This window comes from Salminus brasiliensis, chromosome 1, assembly GCF_030463535.1.
Source record: "Salminus brasiliensis chromosome 1, fSalBra1.hap2, whole genome shotgun sequence".
Classification (NCBI taxonomy): Eukaryota; Metazoa; Chordata; class Actinopteri; order Characiformes; family Bryconidae; genus Salminus; species Salminus brasiliensis.
Window position 1 is genome coordinate 19,818,895 of NC_132878.1, and position 22,711 is coordinate 19,841,605.

The window sequence follows — 22,711 nt, forward strand, 5'->3', positions numbered from 1 at the left end:
AGAATCTGTCACTACAGATGTTTTCAGTCTGTGATCACATGTATCGTGATAAATATTGTGTATTGTAAAAAAAAAAATGCCGTTAAATATCGTGATGTGGTGTTTTTACCATATCGCCCAGCCCTAGATCGGGCTGGTAGTACCCTGAGAAACCAGTAGCTATGTAGGTCTATGTGTTTTAGTTTAATATATGTTTAATAAAAACTGCTGTGAGCTTATATAGCTAGTTATATATTTGTAATAATTGGTCAGAAGATCAAATAAACACTCTCAGATTTAAAGATTTAGACATTTCTGGCAATTATTTGTTTGACTGAGACTCATAACCTACTTGCTCTTAGTCAGCTAGATTTTTCTGACATTCATGTAAAGTGTAGCTAGTCAGTATGTTGAGGGCTGTGTGTCTCGCTAGGGTCCAGCACTGACTTTGGCCTGAGGCAGTATCTAGAGCTGGGTCCAGGGTCTCATTTGGACTGTAGCCTCTGTTCAAACTAGGAATATTTCCTGAGGGAACCGCCAAGCACTTTAGTGCCTGATAAGTCGGTCTGGATACGAGTGTCTGCTAACTGCCATCAGTGTAAATGTAGTTAGCTAGTGTTAAAGGTAGCTATCCTAGACAGACAGCCGGTCTCCGTTCAGCCTCAGCACCGCCGCAGTGCCCCAGGCTACGCCATTGAGAGGTTAACGCCACGTTAACGTTAGCTACTTCACCTTTGCCTGGAAATGTAATCCGTGCTGAAAAGCCTCGTCGTTATGAAGCGGCACCCGGGAGTCCGCCACATCATCCACCAGGTTGTACCTGTTCCTGCCGGGCATCTTCCAAAGGGACGTGTCCGTCCCTGGCCAAGAAACGTGTCCACCAGCTGCCCACCGGGACCGTCCACCGAAAGACCCACAACTCTTCTCCTCAACGGTTAACCAGCCGCGAAAAGGGCGCGAAACCGAGACGTTCGCTGCGCGAGGACACCCATGGTGGTCAGGGCGGGAGTGAAGGAGCGCGCAGCGGCGATTTTCACCGCGAAAAAAAAACAAATGAAGAAGCAGTGGCACCGGACAGCTTTCCCCCTGCTCCGCGATGTCTACATCACCCCGCTGTGCGAGTCAGGCTCTCCAGCTCACAGACGGCAGTCACGGCTCCTCACACTTCGCCTCACGATTTTATTTACGGTGTCGGCTCTCCGAGCTTCTCCATTGGACCAAAGTTCTGTCACGTGACCGCCCCTCCATGCGGTGGAAGCTGGCCTTACTTTTTTCCCCCACCCGTATTCCCACTAATCCAGCCCCGCTTTGCAGGACATAGCCAATAGCAGCGCCTTCTCAGTGCTGGGATTGGCTGCCAGGCTGTGCGAGTGTTATCTAGCAGCCAATCCCAGCGCAGGGAGGCGGGATTTTTAGGAATATGGGTGGGAAAAATTAGACCTCAAGGTTTGTTTATGATTATGACAGCCCAATATAAGGCCTCCACAACTGCAAATGGGATACAATGCTAAGTCTGATGTTCTGGTTGTCACAGCATCTACAAAAGCTCCTTTCATTATTTACAGTAGTGTGTAAACGTTTAAGGTATCCGTGAAAATTAGAATTAGAAATGAGATTTAAAAAAAAAAGGTTATTTGGGCAGTTAGTGTTTATTTGCTAGTAAAACTCCAATACTAGAATCAATACATACAATATTAATGGTCATTAAAACATCTTCAAAGCTCTCCTCATGGGAGTCTGATATTGTTTATAGATATTATTGAACACCTGGTTTGGACTATGTTAAAGTATGTAAAATCGGGAGTTCAGCTGATGGGATATTGATGGGATAAGTCCATGCACTGCTCAGGGGTGTCCAGAAAAAACCTGGAACCAAGCTTTGTTCTTCAGACTAGCTCACAGGATATTAACTACTTTCTTCAAAATGAGAAATGCTGTATTATGTTGTCTAATCTGCTTTAATGTGATCTGGTGTTTTACAAGCAAAAAACACTCTCACACCCTCCTGAGATAAATAGTTAATGTCAGGTGTCTTAACCGTATGTACAGTACTGTATGCCTGAATTCTGTAGTTAAGATATTGTCTAAATAAAATGCTTAATGCACACACACACTTACAGGGATGTTCTCCTTCATGCAAGCACACTAGGACGTTCTATACAGCATACTACAGAATGCAGAGTAAAAGATGCTGTTTCTGGTGTTGTGATAACCTACACACGATAACCCTCACCTACATCATGTTTCTGATTAACAATTTATTGATTTAGTTTGTATTTACAAATAATCCCTGTGATAGCAGTTTCCGGCATTGCTCCTTGTGTTAATGCCCATCACAAGTTGACCCAATGAAGAACTGGAGACTTTTTTCCCCCTCAAAAAAAGAAATGAAATTAGAACGCCATCTAGTGTCTGAAAATGTAACCTCATTTGTGTGCACCCTTAAACAAACCTGGGTGCTGTTGCTCTGATAGTGCGGTTTGTTACTACTGCTGCCTTATCCCAGGACAGCTGTCTGCAACAGCGTTAAAGGAACTGTATACGATTCTGGAGACGACTGTTGATATTTTAACTCACCTCTTCCTTAAGTGCTCCTTCACAAACACTGCTCCCAAAAATGAATGAAACTGTTGATACAACTGCTGCGGCTAAGCAAATCAGTTGTGATGATCCATCATAAACATTCATAAACGGGAACAATACTGAGTATTCAGTGAAAAAAAATCTGCTAAAAAGCAACAAGTCAGTGTTACCCACCTGTCGAGCAAGAATAGACCAACATCCCTGTACCTTTTCATGCCTTTTAACGTTCTGAGGTCTCGCCACGTCCATACGCCTCACCAGTGTGTGTACGTCTTTGCCTCTGCCTGATCTAAGTACTTTCTCTTCAAAAAGTTTTGTTCGTAGTGATATTTTCCTTTTTAGCTGTTTCTCAGCAATCTCTCCTTAACAATGCACATAGTTTAACACATAGCTAACTAGGAAGTCCCCCTGTGGTCAAGCATGAACACCCCCTGTTGCTGATTGGCTGAAATAGTGTTGTGTATTTCAGTCCAAGCCACTGTGTTTGGCACTGGGCTTTTTTCCAGCACGCAGAACGGATAGCTAGCAAACCATGAGGAAACACTTGCTGAATTTCACAAAAGTGTATTGGATTGAAGTCATATACAGCACCTTTAAAGTTCAGTGGTCAATTTACTTAACAGCATAATTTCAGCGGGCAGGAGTGTTAGCCTGCTTGAAGCGAAGTCTATACTGTAGGTAGCAAATTTGTGTTTTGACTCCTTAACGCTGATCCAGTGGCATTTGAGAAACAACCCATATAACTGATAATGTCCCAAAAGAGATGCTGTGTTAACCTGCTTGATAGTCATCCACTGACGTCCTGATGTCCATCTCCTCTGAGGTGTTTCTGTTGCTATAACAGTCTTAGTGAAATCAGACAGGTTCCTAAAGTAGTAATTGTCTGCCTTCACTGCATTCATCTTTCTGATCTCCTCCTACACTCTGTCACCCTGCATCCTTGCTTAGCCTTTTTCTTCTCATCTTCTTTTTCTGTTTCTGTCCTGTGTTAACTTTTGCATACATTCCTGTAACGGATTTCCACGCTGCTTTATTCTCTCTGTCAGCTTTTTAGCTGCTTCTGATGAACTTCAAAATGTCCACAACAGCTCCCATTTGATCTCCCTCCTCCTTTTCTTCTTTCATCTCCACTCTTTCTTTCACAATTCGTTCGTGCATCTTTCTGATCTCCAGAATTATGTCTCAGACGCTCTTTCTATCATCTATCATCCTAGAATTCTTCTCTTTTATCGTCTGTTTATTTGACAGTTAACTTTGTGCATTTTGCACAAAGTGCCTACTAGTCCTTCTTCTCTGGATGGTGTGCTGTCAATTACTCTTGCTAAGATGGTTTGTAGTTTAACCCGGTCAGCACAATTGGATTACTGACTCGCACCAACTCAGGCAGAAGAAGAACACCCTGACCGCTGGACCACTGGATGACTCGACCCACTGGAGAAGGCCCTTGACTTCTCCAACTGTCAGCAAAAATGCCAGGAGCTCCACCTGACAGCTCCTCCTCACTAGATAGGGCTGCAAATAGTTTGGGCACTATCAGGCAAGCTGGGCAGAAGCTGTCCTTCTTTTTACAGTAACTGGGGTAGTAAATCTACAAATAATTCCTGACCACAAGACCACTTCCACCACCACACCCCTCAAACTTACCCCTTGTTGTAGTTCTAGGATTCTGATCATATTGGAAATGGCTCCATCTATTTAAACATAGACATAAAGACTCCACTTGTTCTCTTGATCTCTGGCCAGTTTGAAGGTGATGCCCCTGAACCCACACTCTGACTCAAAGCAGCGTTATGTAAGAATTGGTATTTCTGGCTCCACCTACAGCCAGAAAGTGGAATTTGTGCTTTGAACCATCACTAAAGGAAGCACTCTAAACAGCCTTTGTTGACTAGCTGAAAGCTGCAGAACCGGCACTAAAAGATCCAATTCAATTTTGCTAAAATCAAGGGTAAAATGGTCAAAAAAGATTTCCTTACTTCTCCAGGAAAAGAACTCAATTTTTACAGCAGGTCTAATCCTTTAATCCTTCTCGGAGTGGCTCTGAGAAGCAACTAAAATGGGGAAACCCAACACTTAAATGCCTTCTCTTGCAGTGATGTTACCTGACACTGTTGCACCTCTTATATTCATGACTCCATTCACTCTTCTTCTAGTTTACAAATTGCATATTTTTGGCAGTTTACACTGCCAGTTGATAACTCATATTGACATCACAGAGCAGCAAACCAATCTCTCCGCCATCTGTCTCTGACTGGTTAAGCCTTGTTGATAGTCATTCTACGTTAATGTAGAACTCCTTCTCAGGAAAGTCAAGGTCATCTCAACTGCACTTCTGAAGAACTGCTTTAGCTCAGTAACATTTGTAGAGCCTTCATCTATGAACACTTCAACAGGGTTTTTAACCATTATAAGGTAAATAGACCTGCTTGTGTGCTTTGGGTCATTATCTTGTTGCATGGCCCAATTGCACTACAGCTTTAGTCCAAAAGCAGAATTCAACTTTAGCAGAATTCATAGCAGTATTCCTTTTGAAAAGCAGTGTTAGACATTTAGACAAAAAATATAGACACATAGACACATAGACAAAAAACTCCAACTTTCAATTCATTTGTTCATAACGTTCTCCATTTAGACAAAATGGCTCTAAATATGATTCAGTAAAGCCATAGAATATGTGCCACAACTGTATTGAGGTCTTCATGTATCTGTCTTTTCTGTAGCATGAAGCACCTGACTGAGCAACCTTCATGCTACCAGGTTTTTGCTGATTTAAAGGCCCATTTTTGAATTTGATTGGACAGGGCTGGCCCAAACCAATGCTGTTTGTTAACTGAAGCAGTTCCTAACTAACTACCAACTAATTTTAGTTGCATTAACTGCATTACATTGTGTGCAGGGCAGTTGTTAACCTGCACAAAAGACATGAAAGAAGTATCGAACTTTAGTCAGTTGCCCTGCTAGATATACTTCTATATATTACCACAGTCCACCAGAAAATTAGACTAAATATAATGTAAGAAATGAGGACACATTCAGAAATTAAAAAAAAAAAAACATTACAACAGTATTTTACGCATAAGATAATTCTTTATTAGTCCCACATTGGGGAAATTCACAGTGTCACAGCAGGAATAAGAAAGGAAAACACTCAAATGCAAAACGTAGATAAATTACCAATATACACACAATATAAATAATAGAAATAAAAACTCTTGTTTACAGATTATTTACAGATAATATTTACATAATATATTACTGTAGTTACAGTAGATGCTTTTATTTCTTTACTTTGCAATACAACATGTATGGCTAAGCATAAAACATTCCACACTATTCCTGTAATGGATAAAGTAGAAGCACAAAGCCTTGGTGTAGTCATGGATGATCAATTATCATTCTCAAGTCATGTTGCAAATCTGACTTGGTCATGCAGATCTCTCCTTTTCAACAGCGGGAGAATTCAACCCTTCATCTATAGAGAGGTCACCCAGGTGCTTGTTCGGTCTCTTGTCACTTCAAGACTTGACTACTGCACCTCTCTTCTGGCTGGTCTCCCTCTGGGCACCATCAGGCCCCTGCAACTAATCCAGAATGCAGCGGCACGGGTTGTCTTCAACGTTTCTAAGTTCAGCCATGTAACTCGTCTACTGCAAGCTCTTCACTGGTTTCCAAAGGCCGTGATGTTGGCCTACAAAACCAAGAATGAACCAGCCTCTCCCTACTTGATGCCAGCGGTCGAAAGCAGATCAGTACAAAAAGCCCTTCAAGCTTCAAGTATGGCTCAGCTTGACCCACCATCCCTTAGGATGCCCCGAAGACTAGCATCCAGGCCCTTTTTCCTGTCCTGACTTTCCCTGGGTGTCCGAACAGCAGGGTCACTCATTGTCTTCAAACGCAGACTGAAAACTCATCTCTTCCGAGATTACTTGGGCAAAGTGTAATGTAAAGTATTGTGGTTTCCATACTGACTATTGTTTTTAGTAGTTTGTAATCTAAGGTATTTTTGGATCCTAGTGTATAGAAACTAGCTAGGGGATTTTCTGAGTAAACAGTGAAGCACTTCTGTAAGTCGCTCTGGATAAGAGCATCTGCTAAATGCCTTAAATGTTAAATGTTTACCCTAGATATAATCAGTATTATTTATTATTAATTGGCATTATCATAATTCTGCACTTGGTCGTAGAGAAACTGATCATGTTTATTATTTAACCAAAATGAAAGGCTTTTCAGTTGTTTTTTTTTACTTCAAAAATGTTAAATACTTTAAAATTTAAACTACTTAAACCAGATGTGTGTTTCACTGAATAATAAAACTGAAAGTACACTATATGGAATAAATATCAAAATATCAAAAGTATTGGGACACTTACTTATTCACTGTTTCTTTCAAAATTAAGAGAATTTTAAGTTTTAAGTTAAGTTTTCCTTTTTTATACGGGATTAATCCTGCTTTTATTTCGAGTAACTGTCTCTACTGTCCAGGGAAGGCTTGCTACTAGATTAGCTACTAGATTTTTTGATGTGAGGATTTGAATACATTCAGCAACAAGAGCATTAGTGAGGTTGGGATGTTGGATGGTTACCACTTCACCTCACCCCCAACTCCCAAACTCACCCCAAAAAGTAACAAGCTGCCAGGGAGCAACCTAAAGTAGCTGAATGTATATATTAGAAGGGGGTGTCCACAAACATTTTGACATATAGTGTATGTTGACTTTAGAATATGGGTCAGTGTTTAAGGATGTGTGAACAAAAACAGTAGAAACAGAAAAAAACTCTATTTCTTAAAGATCTGTTTATTTTCATTAAAGTGCAGATATTCACAGCAAGTTCAGTAAGGAATAAGTAATGTAAGTAATGTCCAGACTGAAGAAGGGATATAAATGTGCTGCCACCCACTTTTCTAAGCAATCTAATGTCTCTACCGCTTATAATACAGCAATGTAACAGGGCATGCAAGAATGTAGAACAATGGCATCACCAGTAAGGAGGAAATCATAAGGCTATGCTGTCATTTTAAAAATATGAAAAAGGTACAGGTATCATTTAAATAATCAAAAAATAATTTTTCTGGAATATTATTTACACCTCTACACTGAAAAATGCGCAACCCAAACAATTATCAGCATACTGTATGTTAATCAGTCAAAAGTAAAGCTTGCTACATAAACATGTTAATGGGCAGTTCCGCCAATTGGTATCACTTACAACACTCAACTGAATCCCTATTAAATGCAACTGAACTCTAAGTTGAATGTAAATGACAGTCTATTAAATGTAACCCTGCACCTAACCCTAATCCTAACCCTTACCTTACCTAACCCTTTAGGGTCAGATTTTAGGGCCCTATTCTAGCAATCTTAGGCAAGCCATCAATCATGGGAAATCAAGGGACAAGTCCCCCTTGCGCAGCTCGAAACACACAAAAGGCATGTACTAAGTCTCTTAATTAAACATGGGTGTGTTTTGGGCATAACATGCAATAAACCAGCGTGTCACTTGTCATTCCCTTTAATAGCCAGGTACAGTCTGACTGCTATTGGACAAGCGCCTGTCACTGCCAAGATAGCAATGAAGGTCTGACTGTTGTTTGCACTCAGTGGCGCACCAAGATAGCAATACGCCAGGAATGACCTAAACACACCTTATTTTGAGACCACCACGCCCATCTGCATAGATATATTCCCAAGCAAGATTGCCATTTAAACAACACAGGCAGAAGAGGTGAAAATAGCCTTGCGTAGGGTGTAAGATAGGGCCCTTAGGGTTGATTCAAGGATAAGGTTAGGGTTAGGTGTAGGCTTACATTCAACAGACAAGCATTTACATTCAACATAGAGTTCAGTTGCATTTAATACATTATCAGATGAATGTTGGTTTAATGTCAGGTGAGCATCTTTGAGGCATCCAACTATCCAAGTAAAGTGATACCCAAACTTTCTGCACTATTCTAGAACTGTACCACAGAGCAGTGGTAATGAATAAAACCAGACGCCCAAAGAGTTCAATACCTCTAAAAGCTCCTTTACAGAATGTTTTATGAGGAAGTTACAAATACAAATAGCTGATGCAGATGAGCCTCCTGTAGTGCATCATGGGTAATCCAGTGTGAGTATCGGCCCATAACACACATCAATTAGTTTCCTCCAGAAAACAGCCGAATTTGACTTTTAACTAAATGATCTAGTATCTGTGAGAAAGTGGCATTATCCCTTTACTATGACAAACATATTTTGCACTATCATGAAGTTGTTTAAATGGTTGTTATTATGGCTTTTTTGTTTAAGCTATCCTTAAACCATGATAACCATTTTTTTGATAACCTAGATGTCCTATGTTTTCAGTTGTCTCCGGTGCTGACGTCTGTGTGTGGTTCTTTTTCTCTTTGTTGACCTTTTCCCTTAGACGCCTCTGCAAATGATAATACATTTACTTAAACAGTATATATGTATGTGGGTTTAACAAAACAATGTCACAATAACATGGGAATATTAAGAAGTATCAGTGACAGATGCTGACAGCAATGTTAAAATCTTAAAAAACAGTTATGTGTGTTGTGAGACTTAAGTGTAAAATACAAAAGATTGTTCTCCTTTCATGCAAAGTTGATGTTTTAGAGATTTGAGTTTTGTGCAGAAACAACAGTAACCTGTTGTCCCTTGAACAACTATTCCCTTAAAGTACATTTCACTTACCCAGCTTCTTTATTCCACTCTGTGAAATAAAAATGTATGTGTCAGGCTTCAGACAAACGAATAAATAAAATAAATGTTATTCACAATGGCTAGCACTGTTTACATATCCTTCCATTTAAGATGAATAAACATAGATACAATACAGAAAGAAAGTTACCAAGCAGAGATGCAGGGCAGAGTGGAGCACAACCCAACATGTTTAATTGTTGTAAACATTTTCCAATTTATTTGAGCCAGATTTGTTTGAACAAATGATTTTTATGCAGCAACAGTTTGAACTGCTGTTCGCTTTCTTGATTTGGTGTTTCGTAGAAATGGCAAAATAACCCATTTTTTTCTTTCTTTTTTGAAAATGATATTAAAGCCTTCAGTATTGGTCTTCATATGATGATATGATACTTTTCTCTCAAGACACCTTTAAAAAGCTTTTGTACAGCTTTTTACAATCACTAACATCCTTAAAATGATTAACCTTACTAACATCCTTGTGTTCAATCTGTAGTCACATTGTCAAAACTCTGAACACACTTAGCCCAACATCCATCTGTTGTGGACTAAACCGTTAAGACAGTTCATGTTATTTTAACAGAATATGCAGCCAATTAATATCTTTCTAATAGGCCAACATTTTCTGTCCACACCAGCTTACCCAGTACCAACATTACCAATCTTTCTTGTCTGGTTTACAAATGCTTACACACAGCACGCCAGAAATGCAAACCTAATGTTAAAAACCTTATTAGACATTGCTTAATAGCTTTTGTACACTACAAATGGACAAAAGTATGGGGACATCTGTCCAGGGAAGGCTTTCTACTAGATTTTGAAACGCAGCTGTTGTGAGAATTTCTTTGTCTGCTCCAGAAAGTCCTATTATATCTGAAATACTTCTCTACAGGGACCAGATGAGCTGTATCTAGTAGAAAAGCATTTTCTGATCAAACCTGTTGAATCAAAATAACTACTACATTTCACCCTGCATTAGGTTGTGCTCCCTCAATTCATTTAACGAATAATATGTTTTGCGTAGATAAATACCCATTTCAAGCTCTTCGAGACATTCTTCAAAGACACATTATTCTTAGAGCACTGCAGCAGTCCCTGATCCTCATGGAAAAGAATGTCTACTGAAAGGGTTTTGTCCCTCCCTACAGCATGTCTGGAGTCTGCAACAATGCTGTCTGAGTCGAATGTGTGATGGAGCACTAGGAAAATAGCAGGCTTGCTGTCTGTGGAAGAAGAAAGAATATGCATTTTGCATTTACATCACACTGTAGAAATATACATATACCAGTATTGATGTTTTATTCTTTATAACCAGGATAAGAATCGAATTACTCTCAGGATCGAATTCATTTAGCTTCTTCAGTGCTGCTTCAATGTCAGTTCCAGCTCGAGAAACAATGGGACAGAAAACCAGAATGATGTCACAGTCCTTCGCTGCAGATACCTCCTTAAGGTTTCGTTCCTTGTGGAGATAAACTAGGATGTTCTCATGGCAGTTAAGAGTGTTTCCCGTCAGAATGACAGCATATTTTTTTGAACCTGTTGAGAAAATGAAGGGAACTTAGGCAGCACTAGACAAAATGAGACTTTGTATTTTCTTCTAATAAAAGAAAGAAATTGGTACCTTTTGTTTTTTTTAATGGATTGGCAGATTGAGTCTTATTATCTGTTGTTAAGTTGAAAAAGAAAATTACATTCTGAATGAGAACTGGAAAACTGATATTTCTGAGCATTAGCTCACAGGTGGAAGATGACAGTAGAAGAGGCTTACAGTGATTTATTTAGTGTTTGTGGCAAAATACAGTTACAAAGATTTAAATATACGCTGTGTGAATATACATATCATCACTGTCACATAAATACCTTGTAGCTCCATGTTTGCTACTACTGACATAATCTGAATTGAGCAGTTGTTCTTTTAACTACGTTTAAGGATATGTGATGAATGGGCCAGTGGCACTGCTCCAGAATAATAAAAGAAAATAAAAGCTTTTTACACTGTATTCCACTGACAGTTCAGATTTTTTTCTTTCTCTTATAAAGTTGGCATTTTGGACTGCCATGTTTGAATTATGTCAAAAAGTAAAAATGACAAAAATGGAGATACAAGGTTTTGGTGTGACAGTGTAGATTATACATGATTATTGAGTAGTGTAGTGGGTAACAACATCACATTCTCGGGGGCATCCTAGGGTTCGATTCCCTTGCCAGGCAAGTACACGACCAATGGGCTAACACTAAATTCACCTAGCTGGCTGTCATTATTACCTATTATACTTATTGACTGCTTCTTGGATTGCTCCTAATAAAACTCATCCCACTTGCATCTTACATTATATGTCCAAATGTTTGTGGACACCCCTTGTAATGAATGTATTCTGCTACTTTAAGTAGCACCCATCGCTGACTCATATGTGCAAGTGCACACACACAGTTCATCTACTCCTGAGATAAATCACATCACCTGGACTGGCTAGGAGTTTGTTGACTGTGGCGTTTGATAGCATGTTGGAAATATATAAATACGTGAAGAGAGTTGTCCAGAAAGTCCAGAGAAGAGATCACTGCCTTGGAAGCATAGTTCCCAGGTTCAAAGTTAAAGGAACACTGGCTACACTACCTGGACGTGGCAGAAAGAGGAAGCTATCACCGTCTACCACCAGATTCATGGTGGCAAAAACCCTTGAATGCAGCAAAAGGCCTGCAGCAAGAGTTGATGGCACTGAAGTTTCCCACTAAGCACAAAAAAGGTCGGCTCCAGTCTGCTCAAACAAAGATTTTGGGATTCGGTTCTGTGAATGTGATGAAACAAAATGGGACCTTTTTGGGGGAGGAAGAATGAAGCGCTCCCAATCCCCAGCATACCATGAATTGGCTGCCCATCAAGTTTGCTTCGTGCTAAAGATTATATCTGCAGGAAACATTTACCACTACTGGCTGACAGTTTTTGCCCACAGGGATTACAAAAATGATTAAAACTGGATGGTAAAGCAGCAGAACAGAGCATATTTGATTGTACCTTGGATAGCAAAGAAAACAAACAAATGGGTCCTTGATCAAATCAAGCGTTACGTAGGTGATCACTGGAAGCCCAGGAAACCAAACTGAAGCTTAGATTTTTTGCCATATTAAGAACCAATTCATTAGAAGAGACAGTTGTCCGTGGAATCATTGAAGGTGAATGAGGAATAGGGTGGATGCATGGATACAAGGAAGAAGAAGAAGACCAAAACATAAGACAGGACATTCTGGAGAAACGATAATCACCAGGAGTCAGAATCGACTTAATGACGACAACAACAAAAACAACAACAACAACAACAACAATAATAATAATAATAATAATAATAATAATAACAATAACGGCTTACTTTTCATTGCGATTGCGTTTTCCTGTGAAGAGAAATGAACAGTGGTAGTTAAGCACTGCATTAACAGCATGTCTTCATTAAAACTGAGACCAAAGCTCTTCAAAATAACATCAGCTAAGACTATGCTGAGTGGGATTCAGCAGTCAGCTTTGGAAACTAACCTTCGATTGTTTTAACACTGATGTGTGTTTGCAGGTCGTCGAGCGGAGCGCCTGAACTCGCGAACACAAACCGAAAGTAAGAAGGTTACTTTCGCTTTGAGCGACGCCCTGCCACGCTGGACGGGAGCCGCAGCACAGCGACCGTTCAGCTGCAGTGCAACGCGCCCCAGCCCAGCAATACCCAGTTCCACCACACTTCACCAGTTTAACCTTCACACAGTGCTTCATCCCCCATACATCGACCATACCGAACCGATTCACAGGTTCATCTGAATCGATTCTAAGCATCCACTCACCATTAACGTTCGTGTGAACGTTCAGAATACCTAAACTGCTCTTTCATAGTCAAGGTGATGTCCATTAGATGGAAAACGCATATACTCAACGCAGATCAACCGGTTAAGCTAGTCATGCCAATAGACCTGAATAACCAAATGTTCCCTGAATGGCTGTAGGCTAACCAGCCTGAGCTGAGTAGAAAAGAAAAGCCTCCCATAGAAGCTACTGTTGAATTATCAGTACTCATCAGTGCTATCAGTAGCTTTTCAACTACACAACAAATATCAACATTGGCCGATCTCCATTTCTCAGCACTGCCCTGACGTCAAATGTGTGATAACATAGCATAACTAGCATAAAAGGGACATATCTTAGGCCTACATTAAGCCTAAACCTAAAGGAAGACTCACGGATGGCACTGCAATCTAACACAGGACGAGGCCTAACCAAGCAAAACTATTATTATTCCACACATTAAACACGTTATTTTAGCTCACCTCTCTGTAACGTATTAACTAATGAACAAGCTCCCTCTCTGCTAAGGTGTGGGAAAACCCAAAAATGAGGCCAGGAGATCCACCTGGCTAACTGGTCCATAAACAGTGCCTCAATAGTGGATTTCAACAAGACATCCAACAGCTTTCTCATTCCTTCAGTTCCAGGTTTAATTTGAGTGTAAACAAAACTACAGACCCAAACACAAACCCACCCACTTTCTGACCTGTATGACCGGTGAGACAGAAAACAAAAGTCACACTAGTGCCGTGTTACACAACCACACGCAGTAACTGATCGCTTCATACACTCAGTTAAACGAGAGATGTTCGGAGATGCAGGAAACTGCTGTGATGGCAGTGTGGTTTTCATGGGCATGGGGCAGGAAATCAGCTGACATGTTTTCTCAGACCTGAAATCTTCTGCTTTTGATGGAACACTTCAGTGAAAAAGACACCATTCATTTTCTCTGATTATGTAAAAACATACGTGATGAAAAACATTTTTACACTCCATTACAGAAAATACAGGCGAGTGATCTTAAATCTTAAAGTGATCTTAAATCTAGTAGGAATAATGGCTATGTTGGAGGACAATAACTGTTAAAGTGGTGGAAAACAGGAGTGGATGATACCTAAGTAATCATACTTTTTGTTATTTTACTCTAATATTATTTTAAAAAATTATTTAGACTTTTAAAGTACTAGTTTAATACACTATCCAAATGTACATTATGTACTGTCCAAATGTCTGTGTACACCCCTTCTGGCACATGCTACTTTAAGTTGCACCCATTGCTGACATGGATGTGAAAATGCTTGTCTAGTCCCTGTAGAAAAGTACAACCAACAAAAAAGGACTCTCTGGAACAGATAAACATGAACCCATATGACACCATGCCTAATGCCAAACATGGGCTGGAGGGGTATAAAGCCCCCCAGCATTGAGCTGTGGAGCAGTGGAACTGTGTTCTCTGGCGTGATGGTGATGGTGCTCCATCCAGTACTTAAGGAATGAGTTGGGGAGTTGGGGGTGAGGTGGGGTGATTATCATCCAACATCCTGAGCTCACTATCACTCGTTATATATTAAATGCAATGAAATCCCCACAGAAATGCTCCGAAATCTTGTAGAAAGCCTTCCCTAGACAGTAGAGACAGTTACTTTAACAAATGCAGGATAAACCCATGCCACTCACAGCTACTTTCATCTATTTTAGGGGGCAATTCCCACATTTAACTATGCAGGAGTTTTACATAAGAATTCATATTTTTTATTCAAATACATTTATTCAGTTTTTTCTTCCTTGAACAGAAATGTTTCCCACGCTCCTGATTGGGTCTTTAAGAGCAGTTTTCTTAGCTGACATTAGAAGGACGCTGTATGTCCTGCGATGCGGTTCCGTTTATAAAGTGCTAATAAAGTGAAACCATGACAGACTCGATATAAAGTAAGCCGGTGAAGTAAGTTCTGACTAGCATACCTGGTGGGACAGGTTCAACAACAGTGTACCTGCATACCGTCATGCTAGCGGGACCTAACATCTCCAAATAAACACAAAAACAAATACAACCATATTCACCATTTATGATATTTTTGTCACACAGATGGAATTTGACTTCCGCTTTTATCCCATCCGTGCAGTGAACACACACGTACGCACCGGTGAAACACACAGAGTGGACAGTGAGGACATGTGCTCACTGCTGCGGCGCCCAAAGAGCAGAGAGGGGGAAGGGCCTTGTTCAAGGGCCCAACAGTGGCAGCTTGCCGAGCCCAGGTATCTGGGGGCAGTGGTGGCTCAGCGGTTAGATCTCTGGGCTACTGATGACAGGGTTGTGGGTTCGATACCCACTGTCCTTATTGTCCACTGTGTGTGTATGTTTCACTGGTGTGTATGTGTGTGTGCTCACTGCACAGATGGGATAAAAGCGGAAGCCAAATTCCATCTGTCCTTGGCTTGGCTCTTCTCATCTTGCCACATACAGGAAGCCTAAAGCCTAATTTCTCACCTAAAAATCTTAGAACTACATGCAGGGACAATAACTCATAACTTTCAAGCGATGTCGGTTTCATTGGATGACGAGTTTTCCAAATAGGATGCCTCACATGAACACTGAGGTCAGGACACAGGACACATTTTCGATGAAGAACGAGCTGGCCGAGCTGTGACGTAAACACTATTTCCAACATGGCCGAACAGTCATCACAGTACGATCTCAAATAATAATGTACAATTTTATGTTAACTCTAATAATAACATTGTTTTAAACAATATAATACATTGCATATGATATTTTGCATAAAAGAGTGAAACAATAATAATAAAAAACCCAACTAAAAAGCATGTAAAAGCACCATTAAGCTGAGATTGATGCAAAAATGCATTTGGCCGTCCCAAGTCCACACAAGTCACCATTCCAACTGGACTTTTCTAAACTGGACTTTTGATTAGGACATTCACCAGCCTACGAGAACACAAGTACAGACCACAACGCTGGTCCAGGATGGGCTAATCTCCCTTTAATAGCCTTATTACAGTGTCTCTCTGTGAGGATTCAGACATACACAGAGCTTTATTGCAAATACTGCTGGGGCGTTTATGAAGATGACACTGCAGTGGTTTCTGATTTATTGGGAAGGGCAAACATGGGAGACACATGGCTGTTAGAAAGCTAAGCTAAGTGTAGTGACGCCATTTACACTGCAAGCAGGCTTTGAGGTCGAACAGCAGGTGGCGCCATACCTGTAGTCTGCGCTGGCAGTGGGGCAGAGGTGGTGTTTTAATGGCGTTCGTGCAGAGCGAGGAATAAACACCAGGCTTCACATTAAACTGAGTCTCTGTCGCTCATTTTTAATCATGTGCTCGTTTGTAGGCTTGCCTAAACACTCGTGTTTCACAGCACCTGTGCAGCCCATGGTGAGGGGATCAGTTTAGGCGTGTGTGTGTGTGTGTGTGTGTGTGTGTGACTGAGTTCTCAGACACGGTGGCGAGGCTGGGAAGACGAGTCTGCTTGTTTTCTTCACGTCTGAAAAATAACAATTAGGGTTTGCCTGTTTTTCCCCAGTCAGACCACATGGTGTCCTCAGGAGCCAGCCTCATACGCGGGGACACGCTGAAGCGCGCGCGCGTGTGGATGTGTTTTAGTTGAAGAGTATTAACATTGGACACAATGTCTGACACACGCCCACCTACACACACACACACACACACACACACACCGTCTGTCTATTACTGGCCTGAAGCTTAGCAGGTGGCTTATCCCTGGACCTCAGTCTCGAATGGGGTCTCTGTCTAGACAGACACACACGCAGCCTCACACAGACAGACCTGCTTAAAGGGGAATTCCTCACATTTTTCAAAATGTCATCAGATCAGATCATGCATTCATAAATAAGGTTAGTCAGTGTAGTTTTGAGGTGAGACGCTTCATTGAAGAGAAACCTACGAGTCTAAATTGTTCACAGAGGTGGTGAATGGAACCAGACGCCTGAAGAGTTTAATGGCAGTAACAGCTACACTCCATAAAAGTACCAGATGAAAGGGTTATGATTAATATATCATACCCGAGACATTGTTTTGGAGATTGATTGATTGTTTGTTTGATTTAAGTTTTGTGCCTTTAACATCTTTTTAAATATATGCTTTTGGTGGAGGGGTACATGCCAGGTGTTATAAGACAAAATAGTTCCCTAAGAAAACGTGTGTGTTTTTATTTATATGCACAAAAGAAATATTCAGAGTTTTTTTTTGACATTGACCAGGTCAATGTTTTTCTGAAGTATTATATTCTTATATTATTTTCTTTTACTGAAGCTCATGTTCATGTGGGCTTGATGCACTCATCAGAGGCTTTTGCACACTTGCACAACTTGCGGAGTCTACGCAGCTTAAGTGCACACTGTTATTATTGGGGCAAAAGTCTGATGAATACTTAAAGTAAGATAATAGGAAGATTTCACATTCCAGTAAAAGTTTTATGCTGATAATGTAGTTTGGCTCAGACGGTTCATTGGTTCACTGGCCGTTTTGAGCAGTTAATAAAATGTATATTTATTTTGTAGGCATTGAGACCTCACCTAGGCATTGGTTCCCATCACCACCATCACCACCATGTGCATAAGTAAGTTTCTACAATGAACCATTTCACACCAAACCACTCTGAATTCCTTTATTTGCATCTCAGCCATTAAAATTCTCCAGATTTGTTTTGAGAATCAGTGGAATTCCACTTTAAGAACTAAAAGAGAAGCAGGACTGAATATTGCGGGAAAAAACACAGGAGACACATTTCAAATTTTTTTCCTTTCTTTTTTGCCTTTTTTTCCATAAAACAAAGTGACATTGTCTACATCACAGGCAATAATCATGAAGGAATTTCTGAACCAAACAGAAATTTCTACCATAGCCATTCCATATAAGCCCCGTGCCCACCCAAACCCCAACCATGTCCCCTTATACACAGAACTACACAGCCCAAACCCTATTAATACTCTCTTTAGACTTCTTTATACATCATTGTCATTGGATTCTTCATAGTACCTTATATATATGTATATATATTAGTAGGATAAATCTCCATGAACAGTACCCTGATTGTACATATCAAACCCTTTTTTCCAACAAATGGCAGGTGCTTTGAGAAAGCCACAGCTTTCTTTCTTTTCCTTTCAATTTTTTCTTTTTCTTTTCTTTCTTTTTTTTTTCTTTCGATTTTTTGTCTTGTTTTGGAGTATACATAGGCCTCGGCCATATTTCTACATCATGTGGTGCTGCAGTTCTGCTCCAAAAGATCTAAGGCCAGAGACGTGCCATTTTCTACACATAACCAGACTACAGAATCTTCATACTGAAATTCCAACTGTTCTAGAATGAAGAGCTTGGGCAGAATTCCAGCTGTTCCCTCAGTTCCGCAGTGAAGAAGCAAGTGGGGTTCCAACTGTTCCAACTGTTCTAGACTGAAGAAGCAGGTGGAATTCCGATGGGTCCGAAATAAATCACGGGCAGAATTCCAACTATTCCACCAGTTCTGGATTGAAAAAGAAAGAGTGGCATTCCAACCGTTCTGACTGTTCGTAATTGAAGCGGCAGGTGAAATCCCAACTGTTACAGAACAAAAAGTGTTCCAACTGTTCCAACTGCTCTAGAATGAAGACTCCAACTCCCAAACGTTACAGATTTCCAGCTGCTCTAGTTTGAAGATTCAGTATGCTCTTAAAAACAAAGGTCCTTAAATAGTTCTTGGTATGCGTGCTTTTAGGTTTTAGGGTGAAAAACGTTAATTGGTTGGTACACTGTTGGAGGTTCGTTAAACTTTAAAAAGGTTCTGCACACTCGAACATGTCATTTGCAAAAATTGTGCGCAGTATCTCTCACTGAAAGTTCCATCACTTCGGAGAGCATTTTTGGCACCTTTATTTTTAAGAGTGTGGGAATTTCAAAGGTTATATATATATATTTAAAAAAAAGATAAAGCAGGAAATAAAATGCTCTACTATAAACACTCTATAAACTGTTCTAGAAAGAAGACTCATGGTGGAATTCCAACTGTTCCAGACATTCTACAACGAAGACTTAGCAGGAACTCCAAAGCCTCCGACCACTCTAGAGCCAAGATTCAGCTGGAATTCCAACAGTTTAAACCAAAGATTCAGCGGGAATTCCAAATGTTCTAGAAAAAAGGCTCTAACAGAATTCCGACTGTTCTAGAATGCAAAGCGTCTTTTTTTACAGCTGCCGTGTATTACGTGAGAGCTAATACAGACGATAAGGCAATAAAAGAGAGATTAAACTAATCAGACTTGTGGCCACAAACTCACACACACACACACACACACATACGTCGCAAAAACAAAGAGGGGGCGAACACTCACAAGCAGACTACAAGAGACAGATCAAGCCATTCACTTATACACTTACACACACAAACACACACACACACACACTCACTCACCAAACACACATACTTACACTTGTTTAAGTTTGAGATGTTAGACTTGTTTTGGTGGCCAACCCCCTGTAATGGTGGTCTAGTTTATGTCTAGTTTGGGGTGAAGATAAAGGCAATGGGCTTGACACTCTTTAAAACCAGGCCAATAACATACACTGTGTGTCAAAAGGAGTGAATAAGGTGTACAAAAGAATGTAGATTTTATCTTATTAAAGTCCCAGGGAACACAGTGTTAAATGTTTAAAATGTACTGTAGCATACTAGAATTAAGTGCTAATTAAATATCCTGTAAAGTTTGGATAAAAAAAAAAAACAATATAGAAATCTAATAAAACATAACATTTAAAATGCTGATCAGACCTATCTGAGAACTGTCTGGGCACACTTCAGGCCTGCTAAGCAGCAGCAGTTAACATTACATTGTGAGCGAAGTGGGGAGAAATGAGCGAAATAGGCTCTACATATTATATAGGTTAGGGTGACCATACAGCCTACTTTTGGGATGTAAAAAAACTGTCCCCCGGAATTTATAAATTGTGTATTTGACATCAGAGTTTGCTTCTACAGTCGCCACACATTGTGTGTGCAGATTCGTACAGCTTCAAACACGCCTGTCTAAGTCCAATCGCCATTATTGGCCTACCTGAATCTACATCAACCATAGGTCAAACCGCTTCCCACCATAGCAGGTTGCCCGCAGCCTAAAATGCCTAAACGCACAAACAAACGTGTAAACAATGTAAACAAACACAAACCAGTTTTATGTATGTATTAAATATTATTTTCATTTGTTATATTTATTGTGTTATAATGGTAGGTAAAGGGAGTAAAAAGTGGGGCTTTTCCAAAATGTATTTTAAGCTAAAATAAAAGATGATTTAGCAATAAAGGCTTTTTAGGGAATTTTTTAGTTTTGATAAATGAGTAAATGTTTCCGTGTTAATGTTTATTAATGTAGCTTAACTTAAGCTTACTTGAAGCCCTTCAGCTACAACATCCTTACTACGCAGATGCCCGTGTGTCCCTTTTTCCTTTTTTGAAAACTATGAGTACAAAATATGATCACCCTAATATAGGTGGTATTGTAGACCCACTGAGTTCTTTCACTGAAAACCTCATACAGCTTTAGGTGATGTTTGGCAATGCCTTAAATAAGGTAACGCTGCTACATGCTTTACTGTTCGTTGAGCATCCAGTGTATACACATGCGAAATGCTGCTATTGCTGGTTGGATTAAAGAATGGTCTGGCTCTAGATTGTGTTCACTTGCCTAAAAGGAGGTGCATGAGCAGAACAAACTTTATCAGCTTTATAATTGGTGAGGGTACAACTTATGCAAGCCTTATTCATGATTAGGACTGGACGGTTAAAGGGGAGAGATATGATGAAGTATATTGTTTTTTTGTATACATTTATTGCTAATAGGAAGGTTATCAATATGGCATTCTTTTCACATGCATGCTTACAAGAGCAAGATTAACCTAATTAGAATAGAAAAGACAGATTCAGGTTCCCTGGGGCTTTAAAGACTAGTGACCACCATGTGGTGTGATAACATAATCCGCAAATACCCTTCATGGCCTCTGCTTGTTTGTTTCTAAATCTAAGACATGAGTGTCTGACCATCGACTGATAAAGAAAAATAAGTATAGAAATCTGCAATGCGTAGCTCTTTGAATTTAGCGGTCTCTTGATGCGCTAATTAGCGTTGCTCGATGAATACAATGAGTACACAAAAACATCTTGATGCCGCGATCAACCGATCATGGTTTTCTTTGCAATGCATGACATGGGTTAAGTAAAATGCAACATCCGTTAGAAAAGTGCAAAGGCAGTCAAAATCCATTTCGGACAGAAGAAAGAAGCAGTTAAAAAACAGCGCAATCTATGAAAATATCTGTCAGGGAAAAAAAAGAAAGCCATGCTGCAGAAAAGCCAGCAAAGTGGAAAAGTGAAGCTAGTGGAGTTTTAGAGAGGCACCGCTGTCTCAGCATTGTTAGAAAAACCCTGTTCCGATTTGAACTCAACGTTTTAAAGCGCTCCTTTGGACGCCCTCACCATTAGCCTAAAAAACTACAACTAGCGCAAAAATAACACAATAAGAGTAGCAGAAAGGGGAAACATGCAGGTTAAAAGAGGCTCGTTGCATATAAACGAGGTGGAATATTAGCGTGCACGTGTACAAAGAGTCGGAAAGTCCAGCAAATCCAGTACAGGCCGTAAAGCCATCGGTCAGTGAGACTGAAACTGTTAGGTGTGTGTGGGGGGGGGGGGGGCGTAAGAAGTAAAGCTATTGTGTGTGAATAAATATGATATTCACAGTAAAGTATTAAGCTATCTGATTAGCATTTGTGTGCTAACAGTGAAGAAACACATGCTTTTAATTGGCTTGAATCAAATGTGTACATCAGTTCCACATGAATAAAATCTACTACATCAAAGCTGTTTCTACACTGTATTTATATATAGACTGTATATTTAATGTACGAATATAACTATATATATATATATATGCTATATATCAATGTCATACATATTCTACAATCTATAATGTATAATATGTATGCTATTGTATTGTTTTTAGCATGACTAGCAGGTTAGCTAGCATGTTGCTAGTGTGTTAGCTTGGGGGAAACGTATTGGCCTGTAGCTAAAGATTTATATAGCACAGCTTTTACTTCCAATATTACTTATACACTAAATGTTTGTGGACACCCCTTCTAATAAATGCATTCAGATCATTTAAGCTGCACCAGTTGCTGACACAGATGTGCAAATGCACAAACACAGCTTGTCTAGTCTCTGTGGAAAACTATTGCCTCTCTGGAGCAGATAAATAAGAACCTTTTGGCACCATGCCTAATGCCAGGTGTGGACTAGAGGGGTATAAAGCCCCCCCAGCATTGAGATGTGGAGCAGTGGAACTGTGTTCTCTGGAATGATGATGGTGCTCCATCCAGTACTTTTGAGATGAGTTTGGGAGTTGGGGATGAGTTGTGGTAGTGATCTTCCAACATCCTGTCCCCACTAATACTTTTGTCACTGAATGCAATCAAATCCTCACAGCAATGCTTCAAAATCTAGTAGAAAGCCTTCCCTGGACAGTGGAGATGGTTACTCTAACAAAAGCTACATTAACTTCTTTTTCCTTTGATTTCAGAAGAAACAATGAACAAGAAAGTGTCCCAGTAC

General features: G+C 40.1%; 1 protein-coding gene across 1 annotated transcript in view; it reads right to left on the reverse strand.

Annotated features, from left to right (window-relative positions):
• LOC140550270 (carboxyl-terminal PDZ ligand of neuronal nitric oxide synthase protein) overlaps positions 1 to 1,129 on the reverse strand; it is a 72,897-nt gene extending 71,768 nt beyond the window's left edge. Inside the window, exon 1 of the mRNA XM_072674160.1 lies at positions 712 to 1,129. Within this exon, the coding sequence (XP_072530261.1) occupies positions 712 to 816 (105 nt within the window). The 5' untranslated portion in view covers positions 817 to 1,129. The remainder of the gene's footprint in view (positions 1 to 711) is intronic.
• Between the last annotated feature and the right edge of the window lie 21,582 nt (positions 1,130 to 22,711).